Genomic DNA, 18868 nt, shown 5'->3' on the forward strand with positions numbered 1-18868 from the left:
CTCACTGTTAGCGTGAGTCATGAACCCCTCTAACACCAACCCCCATCTCTCCTTGTTGTGCCCGTGCTTGCGCCCAGATGCTCCCTCCCTATGTTTTATCCCCCCAGTTACTTGGCAACACTGCTGTACGGACTCTGCAGACCCAATCCAATGATACCCATGATGGTGACTCACATGCTTGTGTTTGTATCCGTTCCCCATGAACATTATCTCATGTACTCTTGCTTGTGTGTTTAATTACATGGTCTGTACTGTTCTGATAACGAAATGCCAATAAAAATAAGTTTAAAAAAGTATTAATTATTAAACAAAAATTGAAAGCCATTGTTATTTGTAATATCAATACATCTAAGTCACGTAAATACAACACGTATTGCATTACAAATGCTATAGGTGTCACATTTGCAAAAGTTATACCTATTGGCATTGTAAATGACAAAGCTATTAATTTCTCTATTTTCAAAACCAACACATAAATAAAAAATTTGTCATTTACAATATCAATAGCTCAAACTTTCCTTATGCGAGACCTATTGCATTGCAAATGCTTGTTTTCCTAACATACAACTTAAATGCCTTTTAAATGAAGTGTACAAGTATTTCAAAGTATATCAGAGGTTAGGAAAGTCTAAATGAAGCACATTTTTTGTAATTGTTTTATTCTGAAGTGTGTTGGAATCAAAGGTTTTAATAGTATCAAAATAAACCAAGACAATACTTGATAATATGAGCAAATATTTTCTGAAACCCGATGTTTGAGGCATGTGAGCTGTAGATCACAGGCTGTGCATAGCCTGCCATCTAGTGTTGGGTCCGGATGTTTGCACTTTGTTTTTGTTTGAAGAAGTCTTTCCCAGTCACAAAGTAGGTGACTGGGTTGCTGTGCTCCGTTTTAGCACTGTTTCTTAGATTCCCTATGACGCGCAATCCACTACCCTCTGCAGTACTGTTTCTCGATCGCGTATCCTATTCTCCGTTATCGTTGCGAACCAAGAACCTTCGATCGGAAAACTCGTTGGGCCTACCCGCGCCGGGCTCGCTAGCAGTCGATGGAACGGATTCCATTCAAGCTCTGTCCCAGGTGTCGCGCCAAATTTCCGCACACCGACCTCCACGAAGTGTGCAATCTCTGTTTGTCCCCGGAACACGATGAGAAAGACTGTGACGTGTGAGGATTGTTTTCACCAAAGAAGACACTCCGTGACCGTCTGGCTCGACGTTCCGAAATGGAACAACAAGGCTACTCTGTACCGGACATCTTCGGAGAAAATTCCTACCAAGAACACGCTCAAGGAGCAGAGGAAGAAGAACATGTCTCCTTGTCCGAAGACATGGAAGAAGAGGAGCAAGTTACACTGGGTCAGCATACCGTGAGTACAGGAACCCCCTTTTCCCAACAAGCAAAACCTAAGAAGGCTCCGGTCTTTCCTCTGCCTGCGGCACCAAGAAAAAGTTCTGAGCACCCTGACCCGGTGCCAAAACACAAAAAAAGCATTCCGGCTCGGGATCGAGTTGGCCCCCAAGCAGCCCGACCCGAAATACTCTGCACTAAAAACCAAGCATGTTCATCCTCCATCTTTGTCGAAGCCTAAATCTTCGGTTCCCAAGAGTTCGGAGCTGAAACTCAGGACTACAAAAGAGAAAAAAGACTCCAACAAAAGATTTTCGGTCCGAAGGTCCACCTCTGGATCTGAAACAAAAAGAACTGGTTATCAACCAAGATACTGGACATATTCATGCCAAATTACCTGAAAAAAAGGAAATTGGCACAACAGGATTAACATCATATACCTCCAAAGAAAAGTAATATGGGTACAAACCCATCACCACCTGATATCCCACCTCATCCTTCAACTACTAATCCTCACCTACTTTTTACCCCCACAAATTCACCCACCAGCACCACTATCACGTGACCCACAGGATGAGGGGGATGGGGATGGGGGATGACAACAGGCCACAAGATGCTGATCCATAGGAGGATTATAATGCTGATCTACATACAGACGCTGACCCTGACTTGTATCCTTCTAGGCCATCACCTCCTGATGACAATAGAGGTTATATTGAGCTTCTTAATAGGGCTGCTCACTATCATGGGGTGGAATTACATGAAGAAACTTTAGAGGAGGACTTCTTATTCGAGACATTAAGCTCCTGTCAAAAAACAACACACACTTTACCAATGCTTAAGGGGATGCTTAAGCATGCAGATGAGGTTTTCAAAGACCCTTTCAGGGCAAGAATAATCGCACCCATGTTTGAGAAAAAATATAAACCAGCACCTACTGACCCTGCTTACATCAAAAGTCGACTGCCCTTAGACTCTTTGGTGGTCTTTAATGCTTGTAAAAGAGCAAATTCACAAACAACAGGTGAAGCCCCTCCTCCTGATAAAGAATCCAAGTTAATTGATGTCTCTGGTAAACGGGTAGATCTCAGGCAGCTCATCACTGGCGCATTGCCAATGCTCAGGCTTTGCTAGTCAGATATGATAGAGCTCCTTATGATGAGTTGGAAAAACGTATCCAATATCAGCCTGATGAGCATAAAACTAAGGCAAATGATCGCATACAAGAAGGAAAACTCATTTCCAATACCTCCATCAAATGTGCATCAGATGCAGCCGACACACCAGCACGTGCAGTAAACACAAGTGTGCTGCTACGCAGACAACGCATGGTTAAGAATATCCGGTTTCAAACCTGAATTACTAGCCTCTATTCTTAATCAACCTTTTGACAAAGAACACCTATTCGGCCCAGCAGTTGACACCTCGCTGGAAAAAATAAAAAAGGACACTGAGGTCGCAAAGTCTATGGGGGCTTTACAGTTACCTACTAGTAGAGGTTCCTTTCGCCGCTTCTTTTACATGGGTGGTTTCAAAACTGTTACCACAGAAAATCCCTCCTCCTCTTACAAGGGCAACAATCAATCGCTCTCATCAAGAGGATATTTTAGAGGAGGTTTGGCACGCCTCAGACCTTAATGTTTTATTGACCGTCTTCTTCGACGACTCGTCAGGAGTAGTACGTGCTATATATAAAAAAAAAATCCATATGGGTTGTTAAAAAGCAAAAAGATATATTTTTTGTTTGAAATTAGATATTAATCTATGTTCATGTTTTGTTTATACATTTGCATGGCTATATTTTTTCTAGACTTCAGTGAAGCAAACTTGACTGCTCGTTGATCACCCCAAAGGTATGTTCATAACTGATGTGGCGATGTTGCATTCAACATTTAGAGAAGAGGAAGTCCGAGTTATACCGGCTCAACATTTGATCAGATGACCTCCGGTTAATAAACTAGGGCCCTGGCTGTGCATGCCAGGGTCTTCCTAATCCACATCCCCTTCAGCTATGCTCACCAATAGCATAGCATCACATATTACCACTTATCTATCCCTAAAATGCCCACTTAGTGAGGTAATACCCAGGAGCAGGGAGCTGTTCGAATGAAGGTGGTGCTCAAAGTTGAAGAGTTTTGATTAACTAACAGGAATCCTGCCCATCTTGCAGGACTAGGCTTGTGCTCCTCAGAAATGTGGTTTGACATGCTGCATGCAACAGTTGCCTACAAACACCTATTTCCTCGTCCAGTTACATGTTCCCTTGGCAAGGCTGTGAAGTACTCCGATTCACATCTGGTTCCTGAGCGCCCCTCAGAGTGCATCCATTTAAAAGGTGATGTTTGTAGTTTAACAAATATGGAACATAGTGGGTGATGCCGGAAGTCTTTTTTTTTTTATGAGCATTGTGCCGCAAACTTTTCTGTGGACAAGACTGGCATTTGCGGAGTGTATAGGTTCGGTCCTGCCTGTAGATACTCATTGTATCAGAATTTATATCGTGCTTTTAATAGTACCTCCAAGGCCCTAAATGCTTATTTAAGAGTGGACTGTTTCTTGAGCAGAAACCGCTATTGAAGTATATCAGTGGGGTCCACTGGGTTGTGTAGTATATGGTGTCCACCCAAGGCAAATACGGCGCAAAACCGCTGGAGATATTGTGAAGTATCACAGGAATACTATATGAAGCTGACTCTGGGTAAACTGAGTCTCAGCACTCCGGATGTGTAGGAAGCATGATTATAGGACATGGATTTAGAGTTCAGATGGGTGCACCGCCCGTGCCACTGAAGGTGTAAACAGGACAGCACAGTCTCCCGTCTTCCAGTATCAGAGATTTATGAGACAACTGAATGGGGGGAGCACTGAACGGTGGTCCTATACAGTGGTTGAAGTGGGCGGGATCGAAGGGGCACGGCGTGCCCATACTTTTTAAATTCAAGGAAAACCGTTCCCCTACTTTTCGTGAAAAGACACCCGTCCCGGGACGTTTAATGGCAGATCGGATTGTGAAAGAGGCCATTCGGCCGGTGCAGAGGCCAATTGGTTGAGGATAGCGGTGAGACGTTTTTTTCCCACCTACTTTTCAGGTTGTTAGAGACTGTTAGAATGACAATGGACCCCTGGAGCAATGACAACAGGCCGGTCGCCATCTCCCGCCCCGTCAGAAGGCCAGGGGGCGGCTCTCCACGGGAGAGCAGCAGAGCTCTCTCTCTTTGCCTTACGATGGGGAGAGAGTCGAGGCGATGCCAGGCTTCAGCAAAGTGACTTCGGTGCAGGGTGACAGAACACAGCATTTGTCCCCACTCCCTGGTTGCAGATAATCATTTCTTTAAAATGACTCGGAGTAATTTTAATACTTGTCCTTTTGTTTTATTACTGCCATTTCTTATAGTCAGAAGAGATGTGCAGTACCCAAGCCATATCGCCACCCAATCTGATTATATGACGGAATTTACCTTTTTATTTTAGACCAGCTGTTGGAATGCTTAACTAATAAATATTAATAGAGAAACAAGGATATTTCTCTTATTTGACACAGAATATTGGGGTAAACTTGATGTGAGGAATTGGCTTCATAAATAGGATTGCTATGATTGTCTTTGCCGATGCTGGGAAGACCTGGGGCAACGGGAAATCCCCTTGCTGCTACTCTCTTGGTTGGATTGCCAGCAGATATATTCAGGGGCATAGGTACAAATAGTGCAACAGGTGCAGTAGCACCGAATGCCAGAGGAGTAAGGATCCAATTGTACCCCAGGTATGTCCCTTTATGGTCAAGGTAAACGTGCTGCTGACCTAAAGGTCTTTTATGCAGCAGGTGTACAGTGCACTGGGATTACAGGCAACTTTAGTAAGAACGCTAATGAAAACTTTGGGGGCTGATGAGAAGTTGGAGAAAGGGTAATGCAACTGGGTGACAAATAGTCACAACCAGCTCTAATAAAGAGTTTAATGTGCGCACACCTTCTTTTCTTCCTCTCTTTATTACTGGAGCGGAGGCCAGAAGGAACACCCACAATAACCAACGAACCTTTCTTTCTACTTAAAAAAACCCCATAAAGAACATACGCAAAACATGCTGTGTAATGCGTTTTATACAATGTACCTTGCCTTTATCCAGCACAATGGTACTAGTTTCAACAGTCTTGAAAAGATAAAAGGCTGAGTTGGCTCTGCCAGTGTACCAGTTGTGCCCCAAAGTGTGCACATGAGCTTCTGCAACAGGCATTTAAATAATTCAGTGATTTTACAGGCTTGTAAAATACCGTAATCTACCAGTTCTGGTCACCTGTTTTACTCACAGGTGGGGGTCTCGCAGTCTAGTATGTCTGAGTCTGTGTAGTGGGTTTTTTGTGCAACTTTCTAAGCGCCCTACGATCTCCACATGGCACGATGGCCACTCCTCTGGCTTCACTAAATTACATAGGAGTCTTGGGAAGCTTCCAACTGCAGCCGCCAAGTAGAAGAGGTGGATGATTGAAGCTAGCATTTGGGGATGAGCAGAAATGTCTCATTCAGTGGGTGGGCATTTCGGTCAAGGCCTTGAAATTAAGTATAAGTAAACCTGGAGACCACATAGAGTCTTTGAGCAAACAGGATAAGCAGGAGTTTGGGCATTTGTATGCGACTAGGAAGGGCAGTGAGCCGCAGGGTGAACAAGAACTTCAGAAACCTAGGAGTGAGAGTTTTTGGACGAGTGAGTTTGAGAAGGGAGAGGAGTCCCTTGAAAGTGAGGTTAACAGGAGCCTCTTCAGACAAGGATTGAGGCTGGACACTAAGATATCAGAGTGTAAGATCAAGCCTCAAGGAGCTAAATTGAGCAGGGCATTTGCTGGGAAACTAAGAGTGAGAGGTAGCCTGTGGAGCTTAGGTTTTCACAGGATTTGAAGATGTAGAGGTAGGTGGGAACCTCAAGGCCATAGTTTGCACAGAGCATCAGTTGTGCTGAAAGAAAACAGACACCTCAGAGAATTTCATGGTGAGCAAGGTCTTCACTGACATGGGAGTTAGCAAGAGGTTCTGGTAAGAGTAGGCAAGAGATAGATAGAGAGCCTACGGTTGAAGGGCGATAAATGTGGACCTGAGGGTGAGCAGGATTGCAAGGGCATGTGGAAGTGTGCAGACGACTCTTGTCATCTTAGTGTGAGCAGGAGTCGGAGGGATGTGAGGCTGAGCAGGAGCAGCAGGGGACCAGAGGGTTGAAATTAGCTTAAGGTTCCTGATGGCGAGTGGGTAGTCTCTGGACAAACTGATGATGAACAAGACTCCTATAGGTATAGTGTTGATGGGATTTCAATAGAGGAAAAGTAGCGGCAGAAGGTTCTGGTCAGAGGGAGAAAAACAGGGGTTCTGCCCCAGCCTTTCATGGCCCTTTTAGGCCCAAGCAAGGAACACTCAACCGAAAGCCACAGTTTACGTCCCACCCTTATTCTGTACTCCCTCCGTTGTTGGATTAGATGGGTTTTAGCTGATGTCAGTCAGTGGAAGTATGAGGACGAGGCAGTGTAGAGAGGGGCTCAGCCACATGACAGACAGGGCCATTGGGGAAGATCTAGGTCCTATCTTGGCATGAGGGCTAGAGGTGGAAGACTGGATCTCACAAGAAGAATGCGGGCGAGAAGAGAGCATTTGCAACCCTCGGGTAAAAACAAGGCAACCACAGACCCCAAATGGAACTTATACTGCACAGTATGTATAAAACAGAGGAGATGCAATCTCCCCGTTAACAAATGCAAAAAACAAGAGTGGCATAATATTTCTGTGTTATACCCCATCTGCACACTTTACAATGTACGGTGAGAAACTGCAGTTCTAGTTTGAAGCAGCAGCGTCCCTGCTCATCCCATTTAACTGATCCCTTTTGCTCTTGTTTTGAGGCACCCACCAGTTTAAGGCACCATGGTACGTCCTTTGTGTACACACCTCGGTGCTGATGTGTATGTGGAATCATTGTGCCTCTTATTTTCTGCTTGCTGGTGCTAAGAGGCTACCCTAGTTGCTGACTGCTGAGTAGTCACTTAACACTTTGATGTCCCTTCACTTGGTCGGTGAGGAAGGTGGCCATGACACAGCACCTGAAGCAGTAATAGAAAGTTTGTAATGCATCTTAATATGTTGTTATCCATTTGGTATCTAGGATTTTTTCAACGGTCTACTTCCTATTTGTCTATTACTCTGGTCGTTTAAGTGTCCATTCATAAGGCCCTATATTAAGAAGTCTTTAAATAGGAAAGCTAGGGATTGTTTTACTTTTTCTGTTATTTTCATCTTGACTGTTTTGTGTGATTGCTCTACCTTTTTTCACAGAGAGGGAAGCTGCTTGTGTCTCTGGATTCATTGGGCGAAAGCTTATACTATCATAAAAGTAATACAAGTTCCGAGCAGCCGGAACCTCTGCTGGTGCACCACAGGACAGCATTCCTAAGCATTTCCCTTCTAACAGTACGACTACTACAAACACTCCTCCCTGTTGAAAAGGTAAGCTATATCACCACTGAAATATGCTCAGACATAATTTTTTTTACTTTCTTTTTTTTATAAATCCATAGGATTTTTGTGCTACTTCTGCATGTAATTTTAAAGAACGAATCACGTGTCTGTACATTTTGGGCTTATTTTTTCAGTTATTGTTAATATAAAAGTTCAGAATATGCGTATAGAGCAACAGTTTGATTTCATCAGTTATGAACCAACAAGTGTTGAAAATATGAAACCTTTGAATGTTGTTTCCTCCCAGTGGAGAGGCTGTTGTTGAGTTTGGAGTATTACTACCTGGGGGTGTTGAAGTGACCTCAGACATGCTTGCATAAAAGATCCACCGCTGCAAAACTGTTGTTTTGGTTAAGCATCTTCGGTTTTGACAGCACAAGTTATATAGTCTGACCTAAGTTGCACATTTTCTTTACTTTTGCACAACTGGACAGCTTCAACATTGTGACTGTTTGCAACTGTAGTGTCAACGTGGAAACAACCCTGTGAACTGTCCTTACACTTAAAACACCCCCCATCCATCACCGGTGTCGTCAGACAGGTGACTCTGGTAATAAGATATTTGGGCAAATGTGTGTCTCCGTTTCTTGCTCCACTGCTGGCCTAGAGCTCACAGTGATACCAAAGGGGATGATGGACGAAGTGATTGAGCAAATCAAACACTCACCCCCCAGTCAACTAATCTGGGTTTAATCCATCATCATTCTTTAGCTCAATCTACCACCCAGTTCAGACATGGCCATATGCAAATCGGTCTGACCCTGTGCCTCATGGGAACAGGTGAGCCCGAACTGCCAAGCCATGTCTTCCCTGAACCGTAAACAAGCCTCCTGGGACCAGTTTCTGGTTCAAAACCCTCATCAGCCAGGCTATCTTGAATCCAGTGGCAGAGTGAGCAAGGGACCCACGTCTGGACATACCCTGCCAACTTAGGGCGACCAAAGTGATACCAAAGGGGATGATGGATGGAGCGTTTGAGCAAATTAAACACTCACCCCCAGTTAACTGATCTGGGTTTAATCCATCGACATTCTTTAGCTCACTCCACCACCCCAGTTCAGACATGGCCATATGCAAATCAGTCTGACCCTGTGCCTTATGGGAACAGTCCAGCATGAACTGCCAAGCCATGTCTTCCCTGGACCGGAAACAAGCATCCTGGGGCTGGTTTTGGGTTCATAACCCTCATCAGCCAGGCTATCTTAAATCCAGTGGCAGAGTGAGCAAGGGACCAACGTCTGGGCATACCCTGCCAACTTAGGACGAACAAAGTGATTCCAAAGGGGATGATGGACGGAGCGTTTGAGCAAATCAAACACTCACCCCCAGTCAACTGATCTGGGTTTAATCCATCATTATTCTTTAGCTCACTCCACCACCCCAGTTCAGACATGGCCATATGCAAATCAGTCTGACCCTGTGCCTCATGGGAACAGTCCAGCCCGAACTGCCAAGCCATGTCTTCCCTGGCCCGGAAACAAGCATCCTGGGACCAGTTTCGGGTTCATAACCCTCATCAGCCAGGCTATCTTGAATCCAGTGGCAGAGTGAGCAAGTGACCCACGTTTAGGCATACCCTGCCAACTTAGGGCGAACAAAGTGATACCAAAGGGGATGATGGACGGAGCGTTTGAGCAAATCAAACACTCACCCCCCCAGTCAACTGATCTGGGTTTAATCCATCATCATTCTTTAGCTCACTCCACCACCCCAGTTCAGACATGGCCATATGCAAATCAGTCTGACCCTGTGCCTCATGGGAACAGTCCAGCCCGAACTGCCAAGCCAGGTCTTCCCTGGACCGGAAACAAGCATCCTGGGACCGCTTTCGGGTTCATAACCCTCATCAGCCAGGCTATCTTGAATCCAGTGGCAGAGTGAGCAAGGGACCAATGTCTGGGCATACCCAGCCAACTTAGGGCGAACAAAGTGATACCAAAGGGGATGATGGATGGAGCGTTTGAGCAAATCAAACACTCACCCCCCAGTCAACTGATTTGGGTTTAATCCATCATCATTCTTTAGCTCATGGTGAGCAAAAAAACGATGGATTTAGGCCCAGATCTCTGCACTGGGGTGATTGTATGACATTGTTCTGCATTCTGTCCATCAACTGTTGTTTTTGTGTTTGTCACCCGAGTGGGACGGGTACGCTCAGACGTGAGTCCCGTGCTCTCCATGCCACTGGAATCGAGCTATCCTGGCTGATGAGGGCTAAAAGCCCGAAACCTGTCCTAGGATACTTGTTCCCAGTCTAGGGAGGACCTGGCTTGGCAGTTCGGGCTGGACTGTTCCCATGGGGAACAGGGACAAGAATGATTTGCATTTGGCTTTTACCTGTAGATTTATGGCTGCTTGGCCGTCATAAGCGTAAATACCAGCTGTCGGCCCCTTTTTCTCTGCAGATGTTTCCAAAAGCGATGATTGATTGATTCTCCCCGCTCCCACAAGACTTGCGTGTGATTTGAAACCGACGTTAGTATTGTATGAGACATGTTCTACCCTCCACCTTCTGTATTTACTTGTATCACATATTTATGTGTGAGATTCTTTTACTGTCTTACTTGTTATCCTTACTCTCTGACTCTAGGAAGTCTTGGCCCCTTTCCCCTACCCCAGTCCTGAGGAAGACCCCGTTATAAGGTTACCTAATACCCATCTAGATCGTGGGGTCGAAACGTTGACAACATTACCTAGTGCCAGCTCCGACCCGAAGCGTGATTTTGATTCTTCTTTTGGAAGCATGGCATTGTAATGATTTTGTAACATAATTTGTACATATTGTTTGGCACTGTGTGTTAGCCTTTTTTAAAACAGTACTGCAATTAAGGTCGATTGACCTTCACTTTACCTCTTTATCCAACACTAACTCTCCCTCACGCACCCCCCCCCCCTCCTTTGAGGCACGCTATTATATGATGTTAAGCAATGTCGATAACTTTATTTTCTAACCGGAGCACATTGTGAATAAATAACAATGTGGCTGTGAATTGATCTCATTTGTCTTTTCCTACTTCTTTCCTACTCTGTGTTAATTGTATGTCTCCAGCGTTCTGGGACCATTCTTACACGTACCTCACCCAGGTCCCAGTGACACTTATTGGGTTTACCCTCATTCTGTAACGCTGGGGTGAATGAATGACATTGTTCTGCATTCTGTCCATCAACTGTTGTTTTTGCATTTGTCACCCCGAGTGGGACGGGTATGCTCAGACGTGAGTCCCTTGCTCTCCATGCCACTGGACTCAATCTATCCTGGCTGATGAGGGCTGAAAGCCCGAAACCGGTCTTAGGATGCTTGTTTCCAGTCCAGGTAGGGCCTGGCTTGGCAGTTCAGGCTGGACTGTTCCCATGGAGCACAGGGTCAAGACTGATTTGCATATGGCTAGGTTCAAACTGGAATGGCATGGTGAGCAAAAAAACGATGGATTTAGGCCCAGATCTCTGTTCTGGGGTGATTGTATGACATTGTTCTGAATTCTGTCCATGAACTTTTGTTTTTGCATTTGTCACCCCGAGTGGGACGGGTATGCTGAGACGTGAGTCCCGTGCTCTCCATGGTACTGGAATCAAGCTATCCTGGCTGATGAGGGCTGAAAGCCTGAAACCGGTCCTAGGATGCTTGCTTCCAGTCCAGGGGTGCCAGGGGTGGGAGTGGGTGGGGGAAGGTGGGGGGGGGGGGGTTGCAAGTGTGAAGCACTGGCTGGCCCTGGGAGTCTGGAGATGAAAGTGAATGGATTATTCTGGCTTGCTACTTTTGTTACAAGGGGCCGATAGTGCAGCACTGCGGCAACACCGGCCTCCAGTAACAAAACTGTCCCCCACCCTTCCAGCTTCCCAGGGAAACATCAGACGCCCGGTATGGCCAGTCCGGCCATGGTTATTGTACTTGAAATAAACATCTGTAGTGGTTATAGTACAGAGGCACATGGACTTGCAAATACTTTAGGTATCAGCTTGGTTCGCCTATTGAGTTTGCCCATCAAAAACGTCAAATGTGTGCACTTTACTGACTGACCTCTCTCCCCCACACAGCCCTTTTGCAAGAGCTTAATAAATCTTATCTAATTTTTTGTTTGATTTCTCAAGCTGGATTACCGTTTAGTAAAAATAGTTCACAGACGTTGCAAATATTTCTGTACTATAATAATGTAAATACATTGAAAATATCCATACTTTTCTGTATATTTTCTATTTTTAATTGCTTCTTTCAAAAAATAGGTTTCTCCTTTCCATTCTTCCTAAGTATTATCACCAAAATCGTATATATGTTGCCTACCCTCTGGATGATAGAGGGTCGTGCTGATCAGGCCTGCACAGCTATCCCAGCCCACAGAACGTACACACACACAGGGTCATGTAGTGCTGGAGTAAGATCAGGTGCGGCCTACGCCCATTTATTTTATAGCCTCTAGCCCCACCTGGCCAGAGGATCTATTTGTGCATTTTCAGGTGAGGGGAAGTTGAGTGAGTCCTAGGTTGCTCACTACATCCCTTCTCAACTGAGTTCTGAAAATGATTGTTTATCAAGTTTTACACACAGAGTCTCTGTGCTGCTGACTTGGTGGGGATTTGGCCGGAAGCTGAATCGCTCGTTTTGTGAGCGACTCGCCAATCCTTTGGCAAACTGAGTGGTTTGTGTGTCCTAATCCAGTCTATTGTCGCCGGCCACGTGGTTACGCTCTCTTCTGCTGGGAAAAGTCTCATCATATTGTTTAGCTTTGGGACAGCTGGCTTTATCCAGGTTTTCCGTGTGAGAAGTCTGTTTATTTCCAGCGTCAGTCATTTTGAACCAAAAGATGTTCCTTGCGACTGTTTTTCTGCCCTTGTTTGCTGTAATCATGGTTCCATCAACCCTAAGCATGTCCATGCTCCTGGTTCGTAAGGTGTTCTGAACTTCCACCATGGTCGGCGGTCTCTGATGACTACCATATCCCCAGGCAAGATCATTTGTGTTTTCGCCGCTGCCTTTGGCTCATGTGTGCATTGCTCTGTGTGCACCAAGCATGATTTTCCTGTCCTGGCGATCGTATTGTGTGGTGTCCACCCTGGATATCTTGGGTCGATGTTTCGTCTAGATCTTGGCCCTAGGTCAATATACTACTTCCATTCTGTAGTGCTGTAGTTGGATAGTCTACCTTTCAGCCCATGGTGGTGGATGTGGGGCTGATCCTCGAACTAGGGGGACGGGAGGCTGGTGGTGTGTAATGACTTCGAAGGGCCGTCTGTTCAGGCACAGGTGAAAATGTCCGCATGCCCACTTGATTGCCAGCCGTTTCCTTTCAATCTGAGCATAGCGTGTTCAATCGGCATCAGTCCTTTACTAGCGGACGCCAGCGTTGCCTGTCTGCCGGGTTCGAGTTCCTGAGTGAAGACTGCTCCTCGCCCCACTGGACTTGCACCCACCAGCAGCTCTGTTGGTTTCTCACTGTCAAAGTACGCCATTGTGGTGTTGTCTAGGAGTGCATCTTTAATATTCTGGAAGGCTTCTACTTCCTTTTGGCTCCACATCCATCTTGTGTCCACCTTAGTCAGAGCTCTCAGTGGTTCTGCTAGGGTCACTAAGCTTGGGATAAATCTACCATGGTATGTGGCCATGCTGAGGAAGCTACGTACTTCTGATACTGTTGTAGGTGCAGGGGCTTAATTGATGGCTTGGAATTTGCGTGGGTCGACTTGCTCCCTGTCTTGGTTGAACACATAGCCAAAAAACTTGATGGACGGTTGGAAGAATGAACCCTTCTCTTTGTGCAATGTTATGCTCCCAGAGGCGCTTCAGTGTGGCTCTTAGGGGCTTGTGGTGTTCAGCAGCTGTTGCAGAGTGGATGAGGATGTCATCACTGACGTTCAAAATGCCGTGCAGTCCAGATAGTGTCTCCCTTATCGCATTCTGAAAAACTTCAGCTGCCGATGATATACCAAAGTTTAACCACTTGTACCGCCGCAGCTCTAGGTGAGTATTGAAAGTTGTGATGTATCTGCTCTCTTCGGCCAGGACCAGCCGTTGGTATCCTGCGATCAAGTCCAGTTTTGAGAACCACCGTGAACTGTTCACAACAGCCATATCATCATCAATGGTTGGTGTTATGTGGCATTCTCGTTTGATGGAACAGTTAGAAGTGCGCAAATTGATGCATAGGCATATTTTTCCAGGTTGCTTCCGCTTTTCAGCAATCACCATCGTGGAGATCCAGGATGTTGCCCGACATCTTCTCAATCACGCCTTGCTTCTCGAGCTTCTGCTCTACCAGTGGCCAGAGGTGTGGGCAGCCTTGGCAGTGGCGCAGTTCCACTAGCGTGATGAAAGGATCGATGGAGCCTTTTGGAATTCTAGTCTGCTGAATGGCCCAGGAAATTGGTCCACTAGATCATCAATCTGGTGTGCCTTCACATTTTGGGCAAATAACACTAGACCCAAGTCTTCGGCGTAATGACTCCCTACTAGCGTGTTGGGCTCTTTATCTGTTACGTGGAATGTTGTTGTGACTTTCTGGTCATTGGATTTTACTTGCACCACCATGCATCCTCATAGAGGCAGTGGTGTTTGGCATCCATATGCGAAGATCTTGGTGTGTGAGGAGGTAAGTGTCTGCCTGGGTCTGAGACAATGGTACTGCTTGGCCCCCATGACATTAACTGATTCTCCTGTATCGATGACAGCTTTGACTTCTGATCCGGATACATGGAGGACATACTTGGGCTGCGGTCTCCGATGACGTTCATCATCCCTCGTAAACGAAATGAGGAAGGCCTCTTCTTCCTCATCCTCCAGGGGTGAATCTTGTAGCCATTGATTTTGTCGTTGTCCGGGTTTAGGTGGATCCGGCAGGGCTAGATTGGTCAGGGACAGCTGTCACACTGCCCTCACTGGCATTCTACCCCCTCGAGATCTTCTGTTCTTAGTTCCTCTCCTACAAAGAATGAAAAGTGGTTACTTATTCTGCAATTGGAGGGTGTGTGGCCCTGTGCAGGGCAATCAGTGATTGGTGGTTTTCGCAGCCGCAGTATCCACATCGAGGCCTCATGGGTTGAGGTCTACGTGTCTTGGTGGTATAATTTTTGCTTTTCGTCCGGATGGCGTTGGCCTGCTTCGTCCTAACATTGGGGTCTTCCCTGGCATTTAGGTGATGGTTATGTCCATCTCATTGGCCCTTGCAATGGAGCGGTCGTGAGATCGTGCTAGGATCAGGATGTCTTCTAAACTCATGTTGGGTTGTCTCTGTTTGAGGTCTTGCAGAGTCTTGTTATGGCACCCTTGGATCATTTGGGTCCTGATCTCCTTTAATTGATCTGCTGTACAGGTGCTGGCCAGCTCACGCAGTCTCACATAAAAAGCATCGATTGACCCCCCCATCGCGTAGTTGGGCTTGGCGGAGTTTGAATCACTCAAAGTCGGGGTTCAATTGCGGATCAAAATTAGCAGTGATCGCTCTCACATCTGTATCATAGTCAGCGGCAGGGCCGGGGTCGGGCAAATGTTCGAACAATTTGTACATCTCCTCCCCAGCGTAGTGAAGTAACAGAGACCTTTTAATTGCACCGTCCCACTCTCGTGTAGCAACAAAGTAGTCCAGGTTTTCCATCAGGGAGGAGGCTGTCTCTGTGTCAGCAAATTAGCTGAAGGGCAGAGGTACTCCTGTAAGTGCATATTGCTGAGGGAAATGCCTTTGAGGTGGTGCCGCATTTGTGTCCTCAGTCATGGTGGGGGCTGCCGGGGTGGTACGTGTAGTAGACTATTTCTGTTATAGGTTCTCCTTGCAGTTTGCAGTATTGAAGGTGCCACCGCTTGTTTGTCTGTTCTCTCCATTCAGTGTGCAGTATTGTAGGTGCCAGTGCTTGTTTGTCTCCCCTCTCGAGATTGTCCTTTCACATTCTGGGCAATCTTTGCTTGTCCCCTCCCTTATGGTCGTGCTTTCCTTGCAGCTCAAGAATGCTGTTCTGTAACCCCATTTCCAGACAGCTGGAGACAGCCCATGGGCTGATGGGAGCTGTGGCAGGTTTGTGGACCCGGGGCAAGGCAGAAGGTGGCAGCGGCAGGTCAGGGAGGCTGCAAAGTCGGGTGTGGTAGAACTTACTGCGGGGAGGGAGAGGTAGGAGCTGCAAAGCACCTGAGATGGGGCTGATACTCACTGCGAGGCCGAACCAGCCCTAGCGCGCTGCGTAGCAGAGGACTGGCCTGGCCGTAGAGCGTGCGGATGGGCTTTGAGGTCACAGCTGGGAAGCAGCCGCTGGGCCGGCCACCGAGCAGCTAGTGACCACCGGAAAGCAGAGGCTGGGCTGCGGACAGGCCTTGGAAGAATGCGTCACGGCGGCAGGCGGGGAAGGCGCTATCAGGCAGCAACAATTCCGAAGCGTGGGAGTGGGGGAGGGTCACCATCATCGCTAGTGTTGCAGCGTACCCTCGGGCAGGGCAGAAGTCGTATAAAAAGAAATGGGGGGATTGCAATATGCAAATGATCTCATGACGTCACGACGTAGCGCTATAAAAGAAATAAAATAGTGCTATTTAAATTATTGTGTAAATACTGGAACAGACTAACCCATCTGACAGTCTTACAGTGTCTGCATTTATTTACAGGGACAGAACAAAGGCAAAAGCATGCCTCTCTTAAGTGCCTGTGAAGAGCAGGCACGCTGTGTGCCTTTGTTTCCCTCTGTGGTACAAAAGGGGGTGGTGATGGACGGAGCATCTGAACCAATCAAACACTCACACCCAGTCTACAGACCTGGGTTTATTCCATCACCGTTCTTTAGGCCAACCACTCAGCCACCCCAGTTCAGACATGGCCTATGCAAATCAGTCTGACCCTGTGCCTCATGGGAACAGTCCAGCCCTCGCTGCCTGCACGTTGCTGCTGGGAATGGAAAGCAGGCAACGTGCAGGTGCTGCTGAACGTGTCCCGGTGTCTGAAAATGACACCGGGACAAGTTCAGCATATAATTACGGGGCCTAACCCTGTGAAAAGAATGAGGGGAAGCTGTGTACCTGTGTGTACCCCCGACTCGGCCCCTGCCCTCAGGATGATAGTGGGTCCCACTGATATGGCCTGCACTTCTACCCCAGCCCACAGAACATACCTGCACACAGGGTCATGTAGTGCGGCAGTAAGACCGTTATAGCATCTGGCTAGAGGATGTATTTGGTGCCTATCCGGGTTAGAGGAGGTTGAGTGAGTCCCGGTGACTCACTAAATTATACCTGACCTCTTTTTTAAACTTAAATAAGTTGAAATTTGGGTGTACCATCACGATTTAGGAGTCCACATTTTTGTCATACTATTATTTTGGATCTCTCCTTAACTATTAGCCCTTTTATCAATCATTTTTGACTAAAGTTTCAAAAAACCTATACGTACTCTCAGATTTCTACCCCACTGGTTTCTTACTTGTATAAACATCTAAGTGCTCATTTACTTCAGCATGCGCCTCAGAAAAGGCTTTTTAATTCAACAGTTCCTGTTCCAACAAAATGGCATTCGTTGCCCCCTTTTCCGGCCGGACTCCTGTTGGGAGCCTTTATGCTTCCCTGAGCCGTTACATCTTTGTTGCTTCTCTCAGACGCTGTAAAATAAGAATGATGTCCTTCTACACCTTTCCCATCGGTTTCTCCGCATGGATGGATTGCTCTGACCCTGCTCACAGGCAAGTCGCTCCCCATGCCACCACGCGGCCGCAATCTGCCTCGTACCTGCTCCCTGCCACCCGCCTGTTTTCCCGCTGTTTCCCGCTCCTTCCCGCCGCTGCGTCCCTGCGGCCCCGCCCACCTGCTCCCCATTGGCCACCCCGCCTCCCAGCTGCTCCTCCCTCCCTCTCCCCCTCTTAAGGAGGCCGCGCAGTGGCTTAGGAGCGACCTCTGACCCTGCTCGCCGGCAGGTCGCTCCCCACGCCACCAAACGGCCGCCAGCTGCCTCGTACCTGCTCCCTGCCGCCCGCCTGTTTTCCCGCTCCTTCCCTCTGCTGCGTCCCTGCGGCCCCGCCCCCCATTGGCCACCCCGCTCCCGCTTCCCAGCTGCTCCTCCCTCCCTATCCCCCTCTTATGGAGGCCGCGCAGCGGGCACGCCGCTGGCGCGCCGAAGGTGTGCCTAAGGCAAGCCCGTCTGCGCCCGTCCGCGCCTGGAACGTGCCCAGCGCCAGAACCACTGGACCCCGCGAACGCCACAACACCAGACTCCGCTACGACGCCAGCACCCTCTACGCACTCAACGCCGGCCTAAACCACACCTGCTTCCAAGCCGCCCCGAAACGGACTCACTGACGTTTCTCCTGCCACACCTGCAGCTTCACCTGCGACAGAGCCACCAAACCTCCAAGGACTAGACCCAACCACCTCCGCTGCATACTCCTCAACTCCCGCTCCGCACGCTCTGGGATCTGCTCGACACCTCCGCCCCAGGCGTGGCCTTCCTGACCGAGACCTGGTGGAACGACTACTCGGTGCCCGACATCGCTATAGCCATCCTGAACGGCTACAAGAGCACCCGCAGGGATCGTGCCAACGGAATCGAGGGAGGAATATCCATCATCCACAAGCCCACCCTCAAGGTCGCCACTCACGCAGACGACACCCTCAACACCGCCGAACACCTGCACTTCCGGATCCACACCGACCCCAACACCACCCTCAGAGGAACACTCATCTACAGACCCCCCGGACCCCGAGCTCAATTCAGCGACTCCATCACCGACCTAGTCAGCACCCACGCACTCGCCTCCCCGGACTACATCCTCCTCGGGGACCTGAATTTCTACCTCGAGAACAACAACGATGCCAACTCCGCCACCCTGATCGCAAACCTCGGCCTCAGACAACTCGTCTCCGCACCCACTTACGCCGCTGGCCACACGCTGGACCCCGTCTTCTCCACAGGCACCCACGTCACCTTCGACCACACCACCAAACTCCACTGGACCGACCACCGCTGCATCCATTTCAACTTCAATAAACCAACCACGCACCACCGCACCCAACAGCTACCTCGCCGCTGCTGGAGCAAAGTCACCGAAGACCAGCTGATCCCCACCCTT

The 18868-nt window shown here is 47.9% G+C and overlaps 1 protein-coding gene across 3 annotated transcripts in view; it reads left to right on the forward strand.

Moving 5' to 3' along the window:
- Positions 1-18868, forward strand: part of RTTN (rotatin) — an 891871-nt gene that overhangs the window by 259022 nt on the left and 613981 nt on the right. For all 3 annotated transcript variants that reach the window (XM_078687523.1, XM_078687524.1, XM_078687525.1), the window contains one exon: positions 7661-7831. In XM_078687523.1, the coding sequence (XP_078543649.1) occupies positions 7661-7831 (171 nt within the window). The remainder of the gene's footprint in view (positions 1-7660; positions 7832-18868) is intronic.

Source organism: Lissotriton helveticus, chromosome 4_1, assembly GCF_964261635.1.
Source record: "Lissotriton helveticus chromosome 4_1, aLisHel1.1, whole genome shotgun sequence".
Taxonomy (NCBI): Eukaryota; Metazoa; Chordata; class Amphibia; order Caudata; family Salamandridae; genus Lissotriton; species Lissotriton helveticus.